The 21,474-nt window shown below is 34.6% G+C and overlaps 1 protein-coding gene across 3 annotated transcripts in view; it reads right to left on the bottom strand.

Annotated features, from left to right (window-relative positions):
* Nucleotides 1–21,474, bottom strand: part of TBCK (TBC1 domain containing kinase) — a 202,038-nt gene that overhangs the window by 121,890 nt on the left and 58,674 nt on the right. For all 3 annotated transcript variants that reach the window (XM_068975131.1, XM_068975132.1, XM_068975133.1), the window contains 10 exons: nt 17,718–17,866; nt 16,300–16,438; nt 13,775–13,874; nt 8,873–8,922; nt 8,565–8,694; nt 7,506–7,604; nt 5,751–5,813; nt 3,725–3,851; nt 2,466–2,516; nt 612–695 (listed from right to left, as the gene is read on the bottom strand). In XM_068975131.1, the coding sequence (XP_068831232.1) occupies nt 612–695; nt 2,466–2,516; nt 3,725–3,851; nt 5,751–5,813; nt 7,506–7,604; nt 8,565–8,694; nt 8,873–8,922; nt 13,775–13,874; nt 16,300–16,438; nt 17,718–17,866 (992 nt within the window). The remainder of the gene's footprint in view (nt 1–611; nt 696–2,465; nt 2,517–3,724; nt 3,852–5,750; nt 5,814–7,505; nt 7,605–8,564; nt 8,695–8,872; nt 8,923–13,774; nt 13,875–16,299; nt 16,439–17,717; nt 17,867–21,474) is intronic.

Here is a 21,474-nt window from a genome sequence, read left to right as displayed (position 1 = left end):
CCATCTGGGGTAAATGTCATAAAAAAAAAAAAATCAAGATATTTATGAAATTTCCACTTAAATTTCAAGTGAGGTTTAATGGTGTTCTTTTCCACACAATCATGTCTCATATAAATTTTCTGTTTTAATGAAGCTTCGTATTTTAAAATTTTTGCAATGAGATATGAAATGAATACTCTTTCTCCCTTCTAATAACATCATATTAAAATTCTTATTCCTCTCCTACAGCATAGCTTTTTTATTACATACTTTGAAAATTTTATTATTATTAGTCACTTTACATTTTTATTAATTCCTAGTAGGCTTGCTCCCTGGCAAAGCTTTTTGTAATCAATGTTAATTGTGGCAGAGACAAACAGCTGGACTTTTATTTTCTTAAACTGGCATACCTGAATTTGAACCAAACTCAGATTAGATATTAAAAAATTATTAGAAAACACCATAATTTTTTGTGGACTTGGAGAAAATATTAAACTTAATTATTTCTTCATGTGTTTTAGTGATAAACTGTCACCATATTTTGTTGGGTCAAAACCATAAATTTAACTGAGTTTTGATCACTTTTGATATAATAACTTTCCCTATAAAAAGGCAAAGAAACATTTCCTTACCTTGTATTACATGTGAGTTGTCTTTCAAGAAGAAATTGTACAGGTATTTGGGGATAAAAGCAGACATACAGGCATAAGCCAGAGCTAAAAAAGAGTATGGCAAATATAACAAATTAGTTAATGAGGTAAAAGATCAGCAGTCATTCACTCACTCAGCACACATTCCTTGAATCTATTTTTAAACAAGAATTACTTAATAACTGATGGAAGCACAAAATTATATGGGGAAAAACCCTACAGAAAATATTGTGCACAACGAGAGATAACCACTCCAGTAACTTTTCAATTTCAAACTACTATAGCAGCAGCAAAAAGAAAAAACAACAACCACCAAAAGAACAGAAAACAAAACAAAACAAAAAAATATATATATGTACTGCAGAAATCGTTACCCTATAAGAATAAAAATCTTTATTATCAGAACTTTATACATTTTAAAATCCCTAAATATAATAATCATTATTGTGCTACATAAACTAAAATATCCGTAATTTTTACTGATGCAAAGAGTCTGAGAACATTGGATTTAAAAACACTAGTAATCATTGTTCTTTCAAATATAGATCAAATGTAGATGCCATTCTTAAATCAATATGTATCATAATGAACTATGCTTAACTAAACACAGCAAGGCCTCTTGTCTAGATTAAAAAGTAATACTAGAGAACAGGCATTTTTAAAAAGCATTCAAATAGTGAAGTTTTAGTTCTCTGGGATTATGCTACCAGTACTCAATTCCAGGAATCTATGCAAATTCTGATATGAAACAGAATTTGAAGAGATGGAGATTCTGAGATTAAGGTTTCTAAGGATTCATGCTACAGGATATTCATAATAAATATTTAAATATTTATCTAAAGACCTACTATAAAAAAGGAATTATATCAGGGGACAGAAAAAAAAACAAAAACCCTTGTCATTAAAAAAAAAAATCCACTAACCAAAAGAAGGGTTACTGTATTAGTATATTGTTGTTGTCCAGTTGCCAAGTTGCGTCCTACTCCTTGTGACACCATGGAATGAAGCATGCCAGGCTTCCCTGTCCTTCACTATATATTTATATTAGTATATAAGTATCTGTGATATGAAACATACAGAAGACAAATTTCTGGAACTACAAATCGCAAGAGGGTAAGAAAAGTCTTCATTAAGGAAGTAGTGGTTTAAAAACAAGAAAGTAGTAATTGAAATAAAAGACTCTGGAGGATGCAAGACCAATACTGTTTTCCTTACAAATCATTTACAGAGTATATATAAATGAAAAGTAATCTCTAAAAATGTCTTCTTTGGAGGAAAGAATTTCCTCCAAAGTTTCATAAAAATGGTCACCAAAGTAGATGAATGGATTTAGAATAATCCATCAGGTTCTCTCTAAATCTCTGCTGCTGCTGCTGCTCCTGCTAAGCAGCTTCAGTCGTGTCCGACTCTGTGCGACCCCATAGACGGCAGCCCACCAGGCTCCCCCGTCCCTGGGATTCTCCAGGCAAGAACACTGGAGTGGGTTGCCATTTCCTTCTCTAATGCATGAAAGTGAAAAGTGAAAGTGAAGTTGCTCAGTCTTGTTGGGCTCTTTGTGACCCCATGGACCGCAGCCTACCAGGCTCCTCCGTCCATGGGATTTTTCCAGGCAAGAGTACTGGAGTGGGTTGCCATTGCCTTCTCTGCTCTAAATCTCTTGCTACAGCTAAAAACCTCCAGAAATAAATTAATCCTTCACATCCTCTAAAATGAGTCACAACAGATTATTTCACAGAAATTTACAGGCTCTACTAGGAAGAGAGCAAGCTTTCATGTTTGAATAAAGTATTTTAGAACAATAAACACAATAATTATTTAAATGATAAATAGGCTTACCTTCATTATTGAAATTTAAATATAGAAATGGAGCACAAAGTGAGTCAAGACCTGATGGAGAGAGATTGGGGAAAAAATTAAAACAAACATAATCCAGCAGAATTGTAGATACATACCTTATTCAGATCTCTGCATTACTTTCATATAGATTTAGTATTATACATATGATCCATTCAGAAATATGTTATGGATTATTGTGAGGAGTAACTGATGGTAACTAGCATATAGTAAATATCCAATATAAATCAACCATTATTATTAAGGTTATATACATTGAAGAGAGAAACATAGTAACAGAAAAAATGTACAAATGATAGAAGGGTTGAATACAGTCCCTGTCTGTGTGATCTTGGTAATCACTTAACTCCAAAGAGGTTTCCTTGTCAAGGAGATGAAAATTTTTCTTACATGTTTCTCTTCTTACATGTTTATTAGATGAAAAAAAATTCATTAAAAAACTGTGGAGTAAAATATATACATGATATTTCTTTTATTGATAATAATGCTATTCACACATTGTCATGCTAAAAGAATGTATATAAATTTATCTATAACTGTTAGGGAGACATGGAATGCTAAAGTGAATAGAGCTAGAAAAAAACAATAGCTTTATTTTCAAGTTTGGCCAGAAATAGACATAGAATTGAAATATAAAGATTACTATTCCTAACAACAAATTAAAAAATAACACTAGGTGGAATGGATTTCTCACTCATGAATTTATCAATGACAGCTAAAAGAGTAATGAGAAAAGGTAAAAATCAAGGAGATGGAGCATTATAGATATTTTTTAAAAAGAGAAAAAATGAGAACTTCAGGGTGATATATATTCCCCAATTCCTAAGAACCTAATAATATCCTAATCTGTTAAGCAAAAGCTGTAAATCATTAAATGTCAAGAATATAAACCATCCCCAAATTATTTACAGTACAAAATTATTTTATTATTTGCATCAAGGATTAAAAATGTATTCACAAAGACTACACTAGTATGAAATATTCTTTATACTTTGCTAATCAACCTGATGACAAGTTGTCCCATTAAATGTCATGCATTTAAATGATATTCACTAGACATTTAGACAAATTAAAAAAAAAAAGTTCTCATATAAACATCTCAAAAAATGGAGCATAGCTTAGTATTGACTTTTCTTAAAGCCGAAGATAATTTGATAGTTTGTTTTAATTTTAAAAATTATCAGTCATGCAACATGTTCCTAACACTTCAAAAAGTCTTAGTAATTGGGGGAAAAAGTTACCTTGCCAATACACAAGATCAGGATGGGACACGACCCAGGCTTTTAAGACACGCCGAAATTTTGCATGACCTTCTGGTGAGGATAACAGCTCATCATACTGATGACAACGAGGAATATCCACTTCAATCTGTAAAACAGCAAAACAATACGGTAGAACTATAATAGACAGATCACCAATAAATCCCAAGAGAAGGAAGAGGAGAAATTGTATTATGAATTCAAGAATAGGCCGCCTACATAATACTGGTGTTTTGAAGTGTTTGAACTTTATACTAATGCTCCAGGAACACTAAAAAGTTTTAAGTATACTTAAATAAGAAAAGCAGGTCATTTCTTTTGAAAAAGGATGTACTAATTTAGTTTTCAAAAAATCTTACTTTACAATCTGGTCTAAATAAAGCACAAATTCTTCAGAAAAAAAAGGTACATCCTAGGAAAAGTTACTTGGCTTAAACGCTTTAAAGAAAAAGTTCTGACTCACTAATGAGTTTTTAGACTATATCTGAGAGAGGTAAGACTTTAGTTCAGTTCAGTTCAGTCGATCAGTCATGTCCAACTCTTTGCGACCCCATGAATTGCAGCACGCCAGGCCTCCCTGTCCATCACCGTCTCCCAGAGTTCACTAAAACTCACGTCCATCGAGTCGGTGATGCCATCCAGCCATCTCCTCCTCTGTTGTCCCCTTCTCCTCCTGTCCCCAATCTCTCCCAGTATCATGGTCTTTTCCAATGAGTCAACCCTTCGCATGAGGTGGCCAAAGTATTGGAGCTTCAGCTTTAGCATCAGTCCCTCCAATAAACACCCAGGACTGATCTCCTTTAGAATGGACTGGTTGGATTTCCTTACAGTCTAAGGGACTCTCAAGAGTTTTCTCCAACACCACAGTTCAAAAGCATCAATTCTTTGGCGCTTAGCCTTCTTCACAGTCTAACTCTCACATCCATACATGACCACTGGAAAGACCATAGCCTTGACTAGACAGACCTTTGTTGGCAAAGTAATGTCTCTGCTTTTGAATATGCTATCTAGGTTGATCATAACTTTTCTTCCAAGGAGTAAGTGTCCCTTAATTTCATGGCTGCAGTCATCATCTGCAGTGATTTTGGAGCCCCCCAAAATAAACTCTGACACTGTTTCCATTGTTTCCCCATCTATTTCCCATGAAGTGATGGGACCAGATGCCATGATCTTCGTTTTCTGAATGTTGAGCTTTAAGCCAACTTTTTCACTCTCCACTTTCACTTTCATTAAGAGGCTTTTTAGTTCCTCTTCACTTTCTGCCATAAGGGTGGTGTCATCTGCATATCTGAGGTTTTTGATATTTCTCCCGGCAATCTTGACTCCAGCTTGTGCTTCTTCCAGCCCAGTGTTTCTCATGATGTACTCTTCATATAAGTTAAGTTAAATAAGCAGGGTGACAATATACAGCCTTGACGTATTCCTTTTCCTATTTGGAGCCAGTCTGTTGTTCCATGTCCAGTTCTAACTGTTGCTTCCTGACCTGCATATAGGTTTCTCAAGAGGCAGGTCAGGTGATCTGGTCTTCCCATCTCTTTCAGAATTTTCCACAGTTTATTATGATCCACACAGTCAAAGGCTTTGGCATAGTCAATAAGACAGAAATAGACGTTTTTCTGGAACTCTCTTGCTTTTTTGATGATCCAGCAGATGTTGGCAATTTGATCTCTGGTTCCTCTGCCTTTTCTAAAACCAGCTTGAACATCTCCTTATTGCTAAATTCAGACTTCAAGAAAGTAGGGAAAACCACTAGACCATTCAGGTATGACCTAAATCAAATCTCTTATGATTATACAGTGGAAGTGAGAAATAGATTTAAGGGACTAGATCTGATAGACAGAGTGCCTGATGAACTATGGACAGAGGTAAGACTCATGCTTCTCTAATATCATATGCATAAAATGGCTGCTGAGTATTCGGGATGAAAGGAAGAAAATTCCTCATGCCTCTCTAAAACTGAAAGATTTGGCAAACTTATCTAGGTTGTTTAAGATAATCTATATCATACCTGTCTATCTGTAGGAATTGGAGTGTCTTTATCAATTGCATCATACTTGGCATGAATAGCCCCCTGCAAAAAAAAAAAAGAAGATAAATTACTTCTTTATACCCTTAATAAATTATAAATTTAGGCAAAATCTACTTAAAAACATCTGTCTTTGAAAGCACACTCAATTATAGACAGGCACACTCAAGCTCAAAGTATAACCTTAGAAAACTTTTCTACATTTTGACAGTTTGTGATAAAAGTCTGAAACAATTTACCATTTTGCTGAGGCAGATGTTTGAATCATACATACTGTAAGACATACATGTTGAATGAGTCATATGGCTAATGAATATGCTGAGCCAATCTCCCAGCCTCCACAATGACACAAAATGCAGCTTTCCTGTTCTTTATTCACTGTATCTCATGCATAGCAAACTTCAAGGAGAAAATTTTTTTTAATTCAGGGGAAGGGTGGTGGGGTTCATCCCACAAGAAATATTCCTGTTAAAAGTTGGTAATGAAAGCAAAAATAAAAATGAAACTGTTTTCAGGAATGGTAGTTCAGCACAAGGAAGCAGAACTTTGGGATGAATCAGAGTGGAATATCATGTAGTTATAAGATCATTAAGAGACTAGAGGAATCATTTACATTTTTCAGTTATACCATTATAGAAAGAACAATTGAATAAACCACTTAAAATTTTGGTCATGTTCTATAGCACGGAACAATTCTTATTGGTCTGGTACCTTAATGGTAGAGAAAGAGCCAGGAATTTGGGGTTCAAATTTTGATTTTATGTGCTGCATCAACTTCTCTGGCACATCTATTTAATGAAAGATTTAGACCCTGGAGTCCTTTTGAATATTATATGCTTAAAGTTACATTATATGCTTAAAGTTATTTTATATGCTTAAAGTATTACAATTCTAACTACTGATGTATGGTATAGAACATTAGACATTCTTATAAAAGAAGCAACCAAACTCAAAAATGTTCAGAGATTCTCACCAAAGGAATAAAAATATGAAGAAAGGAAATCTTTCAATAGAGAGTGAAAAGGATTAAAAATATTTGAGAAAATTCACAGGCAAAAAATAGATGATGGACATCCATAAGATATCTATAATGGAACAGATGAAGGTAAGATGTCAAGGAAATTGACAGAAAAGGGAACAATCTGGTAGTATTTGGCTCATTATTATGACTGCTGTTCTCTATTAGCACTGCAAGTCACCCTAATAATTTTGTGACACCTTTCCTTTCCTCACTGCCACAGATAGGGTATTGTACAAGATAAAGTTTCTATTTCTCTTAGCAGTACGCTTCTGACAAGACAGATGTGTCAAAGGCACTAAATTTTGTTAATGATTTCTGACAAGGTTCAAATCAGAGTGGAAGACTTCTCCAAACTTAGACAGAACTACTTATAAATAGGCAAACTTATTCCTAGAGGAACATACTTTATATGCAGGACTATAGACTTATAAAATGATGCATACATATTCTTGAAATATTCTGATTTTAAAATTAATAATCAAGATAATTTGAGTTCATTAAATACAGTATTAAGATAAAAAACCTTTCAATTATATTTTTCTACTCTATCTAGTCTATTCCTCTATTCTTTTCACTTAAAGTTGCCAAAGATTCTTAATGCTCATATTTTACTACATAATTTTCGAAAAACTTAAAAAGTACACATTCAGAAGGCACTGTCATTCTTTTTTCCTAGTACTATTAATCAGCTTCCAACCTTCTCTTTTCTCTTTTACCTCAACTCCCAGAAGAGCAGCCCAGGTTAAACCTCTCATAAGAGGAGGAATGTCGACTCTTGCTTCTTTCCAGATTTGATTTTTTTTAAATGGATAAGCCTACAGATTAAAAAAAAAAAAGATATGAAAAATACCTCAAATTACCAGTGCCATCTCTTTAGCCAGTTCTCAATATACCAGTGAAAAAGTTGAAGGTGAATTATAATGTTTCTAAGTACCTGAAATTACTTTGGTGTTATTAATACATAAAAGTTAACAGTGAAATAGTTCTCTATCTTCTGTAAATCTCGTATTACACAATCAATGAGAGGAGTTGATTCTACTGCTTTTAGTCATCCCTCTCTATCTTGTGCTCTGCGAGTATTAAGAAAAAGACTCATTCTGAGAATAATATCAGTTTCATACAGGTAAAGTAATATAAGTAAGGCTCTTTCTAAAATAGCTGATGATACAGAAAGTATTAAATAAATATGTTATTATTACAGTTTCTCCTATATCTTTGCATATAAATTTGCCTATCAGTAAATTTGTATGCCATGAGAAGTTTCTAGAAGAGAAATATTAGGATAATGGGTATGGATGCTGTAAATGCTCTTGATATGTACCGTCAATTGTTTTACAAAATGTTTCTATCAACTTACACTTATTCCAAAAGAATGAGAGTTCCAATCTTAATATATCTTAATTACTCTGCTAATTTGGTATGTAAGAAAAGGCTATTTTACTTTTTTACATTTCTATTAATAGAAAGGAGTTGTATTTCTATTGTGTTCTTTATCTATTTCCCTGTTTAGATAATAGTGCCTTTTTCTTTTGGTTTTTAGGTGTTCTTTAAATAGTAAGGATACTAATATCTAATATGTTGTGCATAGATTCCTGCAGCTTATTTACTTTTTAATTTTATATACTATGAACAGGTATCACTTAAAATTAATCAGAAAATATAAGCTATAAGAATTAGTCTTCTCATGACATCAAGATTCCCTAAGAATTATGAATGAATAAAAGATAAGGACTATATAGCGGCACTTATAACACTTTACACTTTAGAATCTCTACCTTTAGCAGCCTGTCAAAGAGAATGATTCTGTTTAGTTGATACTCTGTGTCCCTCTCTCGGATGATTAAAGGGAGAGTGGCAGCCGCAGATAGCTCATTATTGCTGTTTGAATGAGGTAAATTAGACTGACTGTAAAAGAGAAACAAAAGCAGAAAAATTGACAAAAAGTACAAACATTTTAAAAATTAAAATACCATATTTTTGTGTTCTTTTTAGGAAAAACTTTCCAAAGAAAATGTACAAGCTTCTTACCAGAATAACATAAACAGATAGGAAAAATAAATGTAAAAGGAGACGATATACTCACTCATCTTCAAGTAGTGGGTAAAATGCTTCTCCACCAACATCTTTTAATCTCTGTGAATTGAGAAAGAAAATATTTGATATTTAGGATCTGTGCCAGAAATGCTGATCCATATTTAAAAGAAAAAATAACATAAAATTATGAATTTATAAAGGTAACAAGAAAAGTATAAAATAGTCTAAAATTCATTCCTAACATAAATATGAAAATATGTCATGCCTCTAGTGATTAAATTTATCTGTGAAGATTTGCTTTTTGTTTTTTTGATATTTTTTACCTCTAGGTACCTTTTGTAAAGATTAGATACCTATTATAAAAGTTTTCCAAACATAAATACTAAATAAAGTATTCAGAAATACTAAAATTAGTATAAATTTTAACAAATAGATAACTGTTTTAAAATTATATGAAGATTATTTTAAAAGGTACTTTTGAATATATATTCCTTAAAGTCAGATTTTTGTTTTGACATTAATAAAAAAGTAAGACAAAAGTAAGAGGATAATAAAAAGGATTCAAAAGAATTTCTCACATCATACTTTGAATATAAATGATTCAAAGAGCTGATAAATCAACTAACAAAAATCAATTATTTTATTTTTTTCACAAAGTCATTATAACAAATGTTACTCCAAATAATAATATTGCCAGAATTATGCTAAGTCACTTCAGTCGTGTCCAACTCTGTGTGACCCCATAGACGGCAGCCCACCAGGCTCCTCCGTCCCTGGGATTCTCCAGGCAAGAACACTGGAGTGGGTTGCCATTTCCTTCTCCAATGCAAGTGAAAAGTGAAAGTGAATTCGCTCAGTTGTGTCCAACCCTCAGCGACCCCATGGACTGCAGCCTTCCAGGCTCCTCCATCCATGGGATTTTCCAGGCAAGAGCACTGGAGTGGGGTGCCACTGCCTTCTCCAGAATTACAGATATTCTTTAAAAACAGAAGAAGGCTGTCAGGGTAAAGTCAAATCTTAGATACACTGGAAGCAGGGTGATTAAAGTTAATACCATCCTGTCTGCTGCTCAGTTCAACTTCCAACTGGAAGGCAGAGTATCTGCTTCTCTGGGGACTAACATAGAAGACGGAGCTCTGTGTAGACCCAGCATCGATCTTCTGTTGATTAGCACCTATGCACTCATCGATGGAAGTTGTTCCCAGAATTTTTAAAAGCCAAAAAAAACCCAGCACTAAGAATCTGATAAACAAGGACTTTATGCCTGGCTTTTCTTTAAAATTAAACATGCACTTCCCATTTTGCTTTTAAGACTTTAGATATTTCTTTCATGGATTAAAATTCTAGTTGAAAACTAAAATTTTCACAAATTTTACTGTATTATTAACTTACATTTTTTAAGTTTAAGTTTTACTGTTCTGAAAGTCATAAACATAGTTAATATCTTTTCTGCTTTTTTCTAGCTAAAAATTTAGCATATTAAGGGTTTATAAAAGGCAAAAATTTTTACACAGAAAAGTATAAGGTAAAATTATTATTCATTTCCATATTATTTTAAAAATTAACATTAAAATTTTTTCTTAATAATTATAGAAAAAAGTATTTTAAATTTCAAAAGTGGAATTGTAAGGGAATTGGGGAAATCAAACTAAAGTCTACATTCATTTAACTTGTATTCATATCATTTGTATCATATTTAAATTAAAGAAACAAATTAAGAGTTATTTAAAAGTAGTTGAAACATATATTTTGGATATATTTTATTTTTTACCATGTTGTATTGCTACTTATTTTATCCACTGTACACAGTCTTTTACTCAAAGGGATGGTATGTTTAGAATATCAAGTGTAATAATCATGTATTTTAATTTTCTGTTGCTGGCATTTAAGCAGGTAAGAGATTCTAATATCCTTCTATTGCATAACATTTAAAATATTAAATGAGAGGAAAAGCCTATAAGAGTAATGAAAATACAGTGACAGAAGACACAAAGCTGTATCTAGAGAGAAAGGAGCTTAGCTGGTACTAAAGGATACTGAGAACTGTGGACTAGGGTTTTAGAGGACAACAGGACAAAACCTCAGGCACTTAATTAACAGGCAGTCAAACCAGAGGGAGACCCTGCTGCATCCAGCTAAAGAAAGAAATCCGGGTGTATGTGTGCGTGCGTGCCTGGGGAGAGGGTGCTGAACTGCTAGCCTAGAGACAGACAAGGGAAATTACCTATTTTATCTTCAGAGTTGGACACGACTGAGGATGCACATAGATCATTAAAAATAAAAAGGCTAGAAATTTTGGTTTTCAGACCAATACTCCATCAGTGTGGAAGTTATCCTTTCTGCCCTATCAACAAGAAAAAAGCTGAAAAAACTGAAAATAACAATCCTTTTTAGATCTATCAGAATCAGGGCAAAATGTTACCCAGAAAACTGGAGTGATGACAAATATAAAGAATCACAACTAAGCTGGAAAAGAAGCCACTGCTGGAGCCTGGTAAAACACTTGAAGGGTAACTGACTGCTGCAGATTTAGCAATTTGAGAGATAAAAACTTGTGGAGGCCCAGACCTAAGGGAAACGGCACACTTCTTGAGTTTTATCCCCATAAGTCCCAACATGTTCTCAGGGTGAAGGTCTAAGAAAAATCCCCTCCTGTCTCTTGCACGAGAAGGGGCAAAATAACCATTCTGAACTCCTAGAGTGTCCTGTTGTCTTAAGCAAAGGCCTGCTCTTCAGGGAAACTGTTTTACCAGAGCCTAAATGATCTGTAGTAAGGGAAATACAAAATTCTAGGTCCTTCTAGTCTTTGGTGTGGGGAAGAGAAATACCCAATTACTGCTCTCTCTAGCCTTCCTGTCTCACCTGAAGTAACAGGGAAGGAAGCTGAGAATTCCACAGCCCAGAGACACAGGCTCACTGAAACACTGAGACCTAATGATAGGATTACCCCTTCAATCTACTTTCCCTCCCCTATCTTATTTCCATATGTAGAGTTTCTGTGAAGGGCAGGGAAGCCTGGCAAGCTGCAATCCCTGGGGTTGCAAAGAGTTGGACACTAAGTGACTGAGCAACAACAAAGTTTCTGTATGATACAGGAGATTCCAGCTGAAAAAACTGCAAGCCTCAGATTCTATGTCTACAGAGAAATCTAAAGACAGTAAGGAAGATAAGAACATTGACATTTGAGGATTTTACTCTGATAAAAAAGCTATACAAATAGTAAACAGCTAGATTAACATGAAATCTTTCACTGAAGAGCTCTTTATTACAGTTTTTTTCACCAATATATCATGTTGCACTCTCCCCACCCCCACAATTGTAAGGCATGCTAAAGTATAAAAGGACATTCTGCAGAGACAAAGTACTCTTCAGAACCAGATTCACATATGGCAGGGATTTTGGAATTATCAGACCAGGAATTTAAAATAACTGATTAAGATGCTAAAGGTTATAAGGGAAAAAATGAACCACATGCAAGAAAAGGTAGGTAATATAAGCAGAAAGATGAAAATACTAAGGAATAATCAAAGGATGTAACCTATGTGTGATAGGAATACCCAAGAGGAGAGAGAAGGAAATGGAAGAGATATTTGAAGTAATGACAGAAATTTTAAAATCAGACGTACACCAAATGAAAAATTCTAAGAAGCTCAGAGACCATTAAGCAGGAAAAATTTTTTTAAAATCTACACCTAGGTATATCATATTTAAACTGCAAAAACTCAAATAACAAATAGAAACCCTTGACAGAAACTAAAACAGAAGTGAAAGGAACCTTACCTATAGAGGAAAAGGATAATTACATCAGACAGCTCTTCAGAAACCATGCAAGCAAGAGAGTGGGGTGAAATGTTTAAAGTAGAAAAGAAAAAAAAAATCAAACTAGAATTTTGTACCCAAGAAAATTTTCCTTCAAAAGTAGTAAGAAAGACACACTCTATATTATCTAAAAGAAACACTTTTTAAATATAAAGACATAGATACATTAGAAGTAAAGGAATAAAGATATACCATGAATAACACTAATTAAAAGAAAACTAGGGTAGCTACATTAATTTCAAACAAAACTAACTTTAGAGCAAGAAACATCATAAAGCTAAGTGAGATAATTGAGGTATGTCTGTATAGCCAACAAAGACTATGTAAATAAATACATTTTAAAATCCTCAAATCAATAAAAAAAATCATTCAAAAAAACTGGCAAGAGATAAAAACTAGTAATATACTAAAGAGGTAAGCAAATCACAAAAAATATAAAAGGGCTCATAACTGTACAATAATCGGGAAATTGAAAATTAGTATTACAGCAAAATACCATTTTGCACCTTTTAGAATAATAATTTTTTAAGAATTTGATAAGACCATACTGCTACTACTGCTAAGTCACTTCAGTCATGTCCGACTCTGTGCGACCCCATAGATGGCCTCCCACAGACTCCCGTCCCTGGGATTCTCCAGGCAAGAACACTGGAGTGGGTTGCCATTTCCTTCAATGCATGAAAGTGAAAAGTGAAAGTGAAGTCGCTCAGTTGTGTCCGACCCTCAGTGACCCCATGGACTGCAGCCTACCAGGCTCCTCCGTCCATGGGATTTTCCAGGCAAGAGTACTGGATGAGACCATATGTTCTCACATATATGGAGAAATGAGAACCCTTATCCAATGAGGGTAAAGAGATAAAGTGATAAGATGATTTCTGTGAACAGAAAATATAACAATAGATACTAGACTGATGGCAGGTCGATTTTCCAACAATGCCACTCCTGGGGACGTATGTTAAAGAAATGCTCACGTATTTTATGGTACTAGGAAGGAATCTAAGGCTTCATCTGTATCAGTAAGGTTTTATTTAAAAAAAAAGAAGCCACTAAGGGAGGGAGGGAAGGAACAAGGGAGGGAGGGAGGAAAGAAGGAAAAAGGTCTGAAGCAAATTTGCCAAAACACCATTCTTACATTTCTTAGCTGGCATAATGACAGTGTCACAGTGGTGTCATCTAATAGTGAACTTCTATCTCGACCTTGTCCAAAGCTTTCACCATCTTCAAAGAGAAAACTAAAAAGAGATTTAAAAAATGTTATTTTAATGAGCATAGAAATCCAATTTACTGTTTCTTCTAGAAAATAAAATTTACTCTAAATCATAAATCTCTTCATTAAAAGAAATTTTAGACTGAATAAAATCTGTAATTGGTGGCTGAAATTTCTCCAAAAAATCTTCATCTTTAAATATATGTTGAGTTTGCAGTGCATGCATGCTCACTGACTCAGTTGTGTCTGACTCTTTGCAACCCCATGGACTGCAGCCTGCTAGGCAACTCTGTCCATGTGTACAGGGAAGAATACTGGAGTGGACTGCCACTTCCTCCTTCAGGGGTTCTTCCCGAGATCGAACCCAAGTCTGCATGCAGATTCTCTACCACTGAGCCACCTGGGAGGCCCCTATAAATACAGCATATAAATGTAAAGCATTTTAGGGATACTAGAATATGATTTACACTGTTCATGCAGGGGCAATGATAAAATTACACTGACAGTATGTAATATGTTCCTGAGGAAATTCATATGGGTAAAAAATGATAAAAGGATGAAGAAAATAAAACGCTAATGATGATAACTTCTCAGGAGAAAGAATACTGAGTAATAAACATATTTAGAATTTTAGAGAATTAATTTTTATATCCTTCAAACCATTTACTCTTAGAACTGCCATCATCTTATTTCTGATTTTTCTACTTAATTCATCATGTGAACAGTACAACTGAAGTTAATACTTAAGAATCAGTTTAAGAGGGGGGAAAGGTACAGAATTAGTGCTGTACATATGAAGAAAAAAATGATCAGCAGATGGTTTTTATAGTTACCTACAAAGATCAAATCTAGTCCTAAAACCTAAAATTAAAACTTCAAAGCACTAACGGAAAGAGATGTAGGTTCTCATTTTTATGAACGAACATGACAAGCAACAGAACAATTAACAGTTTTGGCTCTTAGCATTGTATTGCCATTTAACTTCTGAGTAATTTACAAGATGGTGTCTAAGACCTTATACAACTCTGGAGTTTTTCAACAGTGCTTTAGTACCATGATGATCTCTAGGATAAGCAATGAGGTCACTGAGTACATTTTAAAATATCTTTAGAAGTAAAAAAAAAAAAAAGAAGTTCCTCATAATGGGCATACTAGCCTAGTATATTAACTCTCTTAAATATTACTGTTCTATTTGTACAATTTGTTTTATTGATCACCAACTATTGTGAGATGTTCCATAATAATACCTTTACTTCAAATAGATCATAAAACAAATAATTTATTAAAAATGGTAGTTTAAAAAATAACAAAAGCACTGATAAGAACTCTGTGATTAGAAACTCCTACCAGACATTTCTCCAAAGAAGACACGCAGATGGCCAATAAACACATGAAAAGCTGCTCACACTCGTTTATTAGAGAAATGTAGATCAAAACCATAATAATGTATCACTTCACACCAGTCAGAATGGCTATCAACAAAAAATCTACAAACAATAAATGCTGGAGAGCACATGGAGAAAAGGTCAACCTCTTGCACTGCTGGTGGGAATGAAAACTGATACAGCCATTATGGAAAATAGTATGGAGATTCCTTAAAAAAACAGGAATAAATCTACCATATGACCCAGCAATCTCACTCATGGGCATATATCCAGAGAAAACCAGAATTCTAAAAGACACATGTTCATTACAGCAATATTTACAATAGCCTGGAAGGAAGCAACCTAGATGTCCATCAACAGATGAATGGATAAAGAAGTTGCACATTTATACAGTGGGATATTACTTAGCCATAGAAAGGAACAAATTTGAGTCAGTTGTAGTGAAGTGGATGAACCTAGAGCCTCTTACACAGAGTGAAATGTCAGAAAAAGAAAAACAAGTATTGTATATTAATGCATATATATGGAATCTAAAAAAATATGGTAATAAATGAACCTAGTAGACAACAGACTTGTGGACACAGGGGAAGATGAGGTCAGTTCAGTTCAGTTGCTCAGTTGTGTCTGACTCTTTGCAACACCATGGGCTGAGGCATGCCAGGCCTCCCTGTCCATCACCAACTCTTGGAGTTTACTTTAACTCAAGTCCATTAAGGGGGACAATGAGGGTGGGATGAACTGAAAAAAGCAGCATTGTCATATATATATTACCATCTCTAAAACAGTGGGAAGTTGCTAAATAACACAGGGAACCTAGCCTGGTGCTCAGTGATGACCTAGATGGGTGAGACTGGAGGAAGGTAGGGAGGATCAGGAGGAAAGGGATATATATATATATAAAATTATGACTGATTTGTGTTGTTGTTCAGCAGACAGCAACACTAAATTGTAAAGCAATTTTCCACCAATTAAAAAATGTCTACCTGCCCAAAGAAAAAACTATCAGATTAAAAAAAAGTTTTTACTAGATTTCTTTCATTTACAAGAGATGTTTTCTTTCCTTACTTGGGGAGTGTGCAGATAGGTGGTTTGGATCGAATGATTTCCTTGTTCACAAGCTCTTTTTCCAAGTCACCTCCAGCTAAACACCAAAGGTAATACACTTCTTCAATAGATCTTTCTGCCAGGTAATCATTGTTTATATCTATTAATGGAAAATTAAAAAAAATAGCTATCACACTTTCTGTTTTTATTAAAAGGCAACAAGCAATAATAGCTGACATTTTTAAAAAGTAAAAGCTGAAGAACACAGTAAGATTCCCTTTACAATATTCATACTACAAAATGCATAGAGGATTAAATGCAGATATGTATACTGGTTGTGCATCCAGCTTCTTTGAGAAAAAAGTGTGATTTTTATCCTCTATATCAGAGATATATATATACATAGGTATATATATATATATGGAAGATATACACACACACACGCACATACACACACATATACATTAGATATATCAAGCCCTGCAGGAAAGAAATGAGGGCAAAAAAAAAAAGCACTTGAGTATGCAACCAGCACACCCTGTCCCATCCTTTGTCTTGAGACAATTTTTGCCTATTTTAAAAGTCTTGATGTCTCACAGAGGCTTCACTTCTATTGTACTATGTTCATATTGACCTTCAGTTTTTTGTTTGGCTACTCCACACAGCATGTGGGACCTTAGTTCTCCAACCAGGGATTGAACCCATCCCCCCTACATAGGAAGTGCAGCATGTTAACCACTTGGACTGCCAACAAAGTCTTGGATCTTCATTTATAATAGTAACTGTGTGACTGAATGTCTATTTACCTCCCCAGTTGGCACAAATGATGCTTGAAGATACAGTGTATGGAACATAGTAGAAACTCAATAAGTATTTGACCAAATGAATGTTTAGTAAATATTTCCTACCATGATTATGTCATGATAATTTTTTATATAAACGTAATTTACTGGTGTCCCTAAAAAACACATTTTGAGAGCTGTAATTTTCAGAGAGGAATGAAAAGAGAAAAGGTGGTATTCTCTAACAAACATGGAATATAATAATAATGACTTATCAATAATATGATTTTTAAATAATTTATAATAAATTTTATGAAATCTATATAAATATTGAGATAACAGAAATTCCATTGGAAACCAGAAGATCTGATTATAGCACTAGGACCCGGGTTTACATAATAAGAAAAATTTTTTTGTTTGATACCACTTCATTTCTTTGATTCTTGAAGTCCTTGCTCCAAAGTAATTTAAATTTAAAGGATTAAAATGTTAGGTTATATTTTAACCACTTCCAAAATTACTTCTTAATTCTCAGGTAAGTATCCAAAAAGCCTCACTAGTATAAATATTTACTGTTGACAAATTCAAAACTGAAACTAGGATGAGGGTACTTCCTTTAAAAACATGGCTTTTATTCTTAGTATTCTTTATCATTACCTTTACACAACTGACTGATATCCTCTGGCAGAGTCAAATCAGCACATCTCAGAGAAGAAGAAAACAGGCTGGCAGGTTTGATAAAGGGAGTGTATAAGGGTAACACTTCTCTGAACACATTGTCCTGCATTAATTCATCTGGGGTTGGCCTTAAGAAACACATTTAAAATATAGCACATGAATTAAAGTCATTAAAATGTTCCTAGAATAATGGCACACCTATAAGGAAATAATTAAAAGTCATAAACACCTCATAACATACAAAATAATAAAGCTCTCCTTATTAGAGTCTAGATATACACCTTTAAAAAAGAATCAAGTGATTACAAGTAAATACTGACTTTTTTTACCTCTTTTGTGCTTTTTGAATTTTATGACTTATCAAATATTATTACATATGAGCATCTCCATTTTTTACTTTCAGCTTGACCATCATAAACTTGCTTCGCTGAATATCTTAATTAAATAATAAAATTATAAACCAATACTATCTTCTGATTTTCTTCGTACTCTCTTAATGTGGTATCAGTTCAGTCAGTTCAGTCGCTCAGTTGTGTCCGATTCTTTGTGACCCCACGAACCGCAGCATGCCAGGCCTCCTTGTCCATTCCCAACTCCTGAAGTTCACCCAAACTCATCTCCATTGAGTTGGTGATACCATCCAACCATCTCATCCTCTGTTTTCCCCTTCCCCTCCTGCCATCAATCTTTTCCAGCATCAGGGTCTTTTCAAATGAGTTAGTTCTTCGCATCAGGTGGCCAAAGTATTGGAGTTTCAGCTTCAGCATCAGTCCTTCCAAAGAACACCCAGTACTGATTTCCTTTAGGATGGACTGGTTCGATCTCCTTGCAGTCCAAGGAACTCTGAAGAGTCTTCTCCAACACCACAGTTCAAAAGCATCAATTCTTTGGTGATAAGCTTTCTTTATAGGCCAACTCTCACATCCATACATGACCACTGGAAAAACCATAACCTTGACTAGATGGACCTTTGTTGATGAACTAATGTCTCTGCTTTTTAATATGCTGTCTAGGTTTGTCATAACTTTTTTTCCAAGGAGTAAGTGTCTTTTAATTTCATGGCTGCAGTCACCATCTGCAGTGATTTTGGAGCCCCCCAAAATAAAGTCTCTCACTGTTTCCACTGTTTCCCCATCTATTTCCCATGATGAGATGGGACCAGAGGCCATGATCTTCATTTTCTGAATGTTGAGTTTTAATCCAGCTTTTTCACTCTCCTCTTTCCCTTTCAACAAGAAGCTCTTTAGTTCTTCTTTGCTTTCTGCCATAAGGGTGGTGTCATCTGCATATCTGAGGTTATTGATATTTCTCCCAGCAATCTTGATTCCAGCTTGTGCTTCTTCCAGTCCAGCATTTCTCATGTACTCTGCATAGAAGTTAAATAAACAGGGTGACAATATACACCCTTGACGTACTCCTTTTCCTATTTGAAACCAGTCTGTTGTTCCATGTCCAGTTCTAACTGTTGCATCCTGACCTGAATAGAAATTTCTCAAGAGGCAAGTCAGGTGGTCTGGTATTTCCATCTGTTTAAGAATTTTCCGCGGTTTGTTGCAGTTCCCACAGTGAAAGGCTTTGGCACAGTCAATAAAGCAGAAATAGATGTTTTTCTGGAACTCTCTTGCTTTTTCAATGATCCAGCGAATGTGGGCAATTTAATCTCTGGTTCCTCTGCCTTTTCTAAAACCAGTTTGAGCATCTGGAAGGTCACAGTTCACGATTGCTGAAGTCTGGTTTGGAGAATTTTGAGCATTACTTTACTAGCGTGTGAGAGGAGTACAATTGTGTTGGAGTTTGAGCATTCTTTGGCATTGCCTTTCTTTGGGATTGGAATGAAAACTGACCTTTTCCAGTCCTGTGGCCACTGCTGAGTTTTCCAAATTTGCTGGCATATTGAGTGCAGCACTTTCACAGCATCATCTTTCAGGATTTGATATAGCTCAACTGGAACTCCATCACCTCCACTAGCTTTGTTCATAGTGATGCTTCCTAAGGCCCACTTGACATCACATTCCAGGATGTCTGGCTCTAGGTGAATGATCCCACCATCATGATTCCCTGGATAGTGAAGATATTTTTTGTACAGTTCTGCTGTGTATTCTTGCCATCTCTTCATAATATCTTCTGCTTCTGTTATGTTCATACCATTTCTGTCCTTTATTGAGCCCATCTTTGCATGAAATGTTCCCTTGGTATCTCTAATTTTCTTGAAGAGATCTCTAGTCTTTCCCATTCTATTGTTTTCTCTGTTTCTTTGCATTGATCGCTGAGGAAGGTTTTCTTATCTCTCCTTGCTATTCTTTGGAACTCTGTATTCAGATGCTTATAGCTTTTCTTTTCTCCTTTGCTTTTCCCTTCTCTTCTTCTCACAGTTATTTGTAAGGCCTCCCCAGACAGCCATTTTGCTCTTTTGCATTTCTTTTTCTTGGGGATGGTCTTGCTCCCTGTCTCCTGTACAATGTCACAAATCTCCATCCATAGTTCATCAGGCACTCTACCAGATCTAGACCCTTAAATCTATTTCTCACTTCCACTGTATAATCATAAGGGATTTGATTTAGGTCATACCTGAATGGTATAGTGGTTTTCCCCACTTTCTTCAACTTAAGTCTGAATTTGGCAATAAGGAGTTCATGATCTGAGCCACAGTTAGCTACCTGTCTTGTTTTTGCTGACTGTATAGAGCTTTTCCATCTTTGGCTGCAAAGAATGTAATCAGTCTGATTTCGGTGTTGACCATCTGGTGATGTCCACGTGTAGAGTCTTCTCTTGTGCTGTTGGAAGGGGGTGTTTGCTATGACCAGTGCGTTCTCTTGGCAAAACTCTATTAGCCTTTGCCCCCTGCTTCATTTTGTACTTCAAGGTGAAATTTGCCAGTTACTCCAGGTGTTTCTTGACTTCCTACTTTTGCATTCCAGTCCCCTATAATGAAAAGGACATCTTTTTGGGTGTTAGTTCTAAAAGGTATGGTAGGTCTTCATAGAACCATTCTTTTTCAGCTTTTTCAGCATTACCTGTCAGGGCATAGACTTGGATTACCCTGATATTGAATGGTTTGCCTTGGAAATGAACAGAGATCATTCTGTTGTTTTTGAGATTGCATCCAAGTACTGCATTTTGGAATCTTTTGTTGACTATGATGGCTATTCCATTTCTTCTAAGGGATGTGTGCCCACAGTAGTAGATATAATGGTCCTCTGAGATAAATTCATGTGGTATATTTATTCAAAACTATGCTTTTAATACTATTCCTCTCATTTGAACATGTCTTGATAAAGATGTTTTCATAAAGATAAATTAGAATATATTATTTTCAAATATTACATACTTACAGAGTTTAGGGACAAATGAATGGGTAACAGTGACATCATCAAATGAAAATAATAAAATTTCTAAGAAATACTTTTACATTATCAGCAATTATTAACTTAGCTCACTATGTAAGTTTTTTTCTATAATACTTATTTGCCAATAAATTTTTGTCCTCATTTTTCTCATATCACTGTATCTAGGCATATCTACCTTCCATAGTTTAGCTAATTTTCAAACTGGAGGTTAGGAAATGAACTACTGGCTGATTTTGGTATATGTCAGCTTTCTGATCATGTTTTAATTATTTTTTTCTTCTCTTATGACCATACATTAAAGCCAAAACTAACAGTTCTGATATTAATATCAATCATACATTACTACATATATTAATATTATTTGATCCATTAGTATTAAAAAATTAAGT

This window comes from Capricornis sumatraensis, chromosome 7 (assembly GCF_032405125.1).
Source record: "Capricornis sumatraensis isolate serow.1 chromosome 7, serow.2, whole genome shotgun sequence".
Lineage (NCBI taxonomy): Eukaryota > Metazoa > Chordata > Mammalia > Artiodactyla > Bovidae > Capricornis > Capricornis sumatraensis.
Note: the sequence above shows the minus strand (reverse complement) of the source record. Positions and strands in the feature narration are given on the sequence as shown.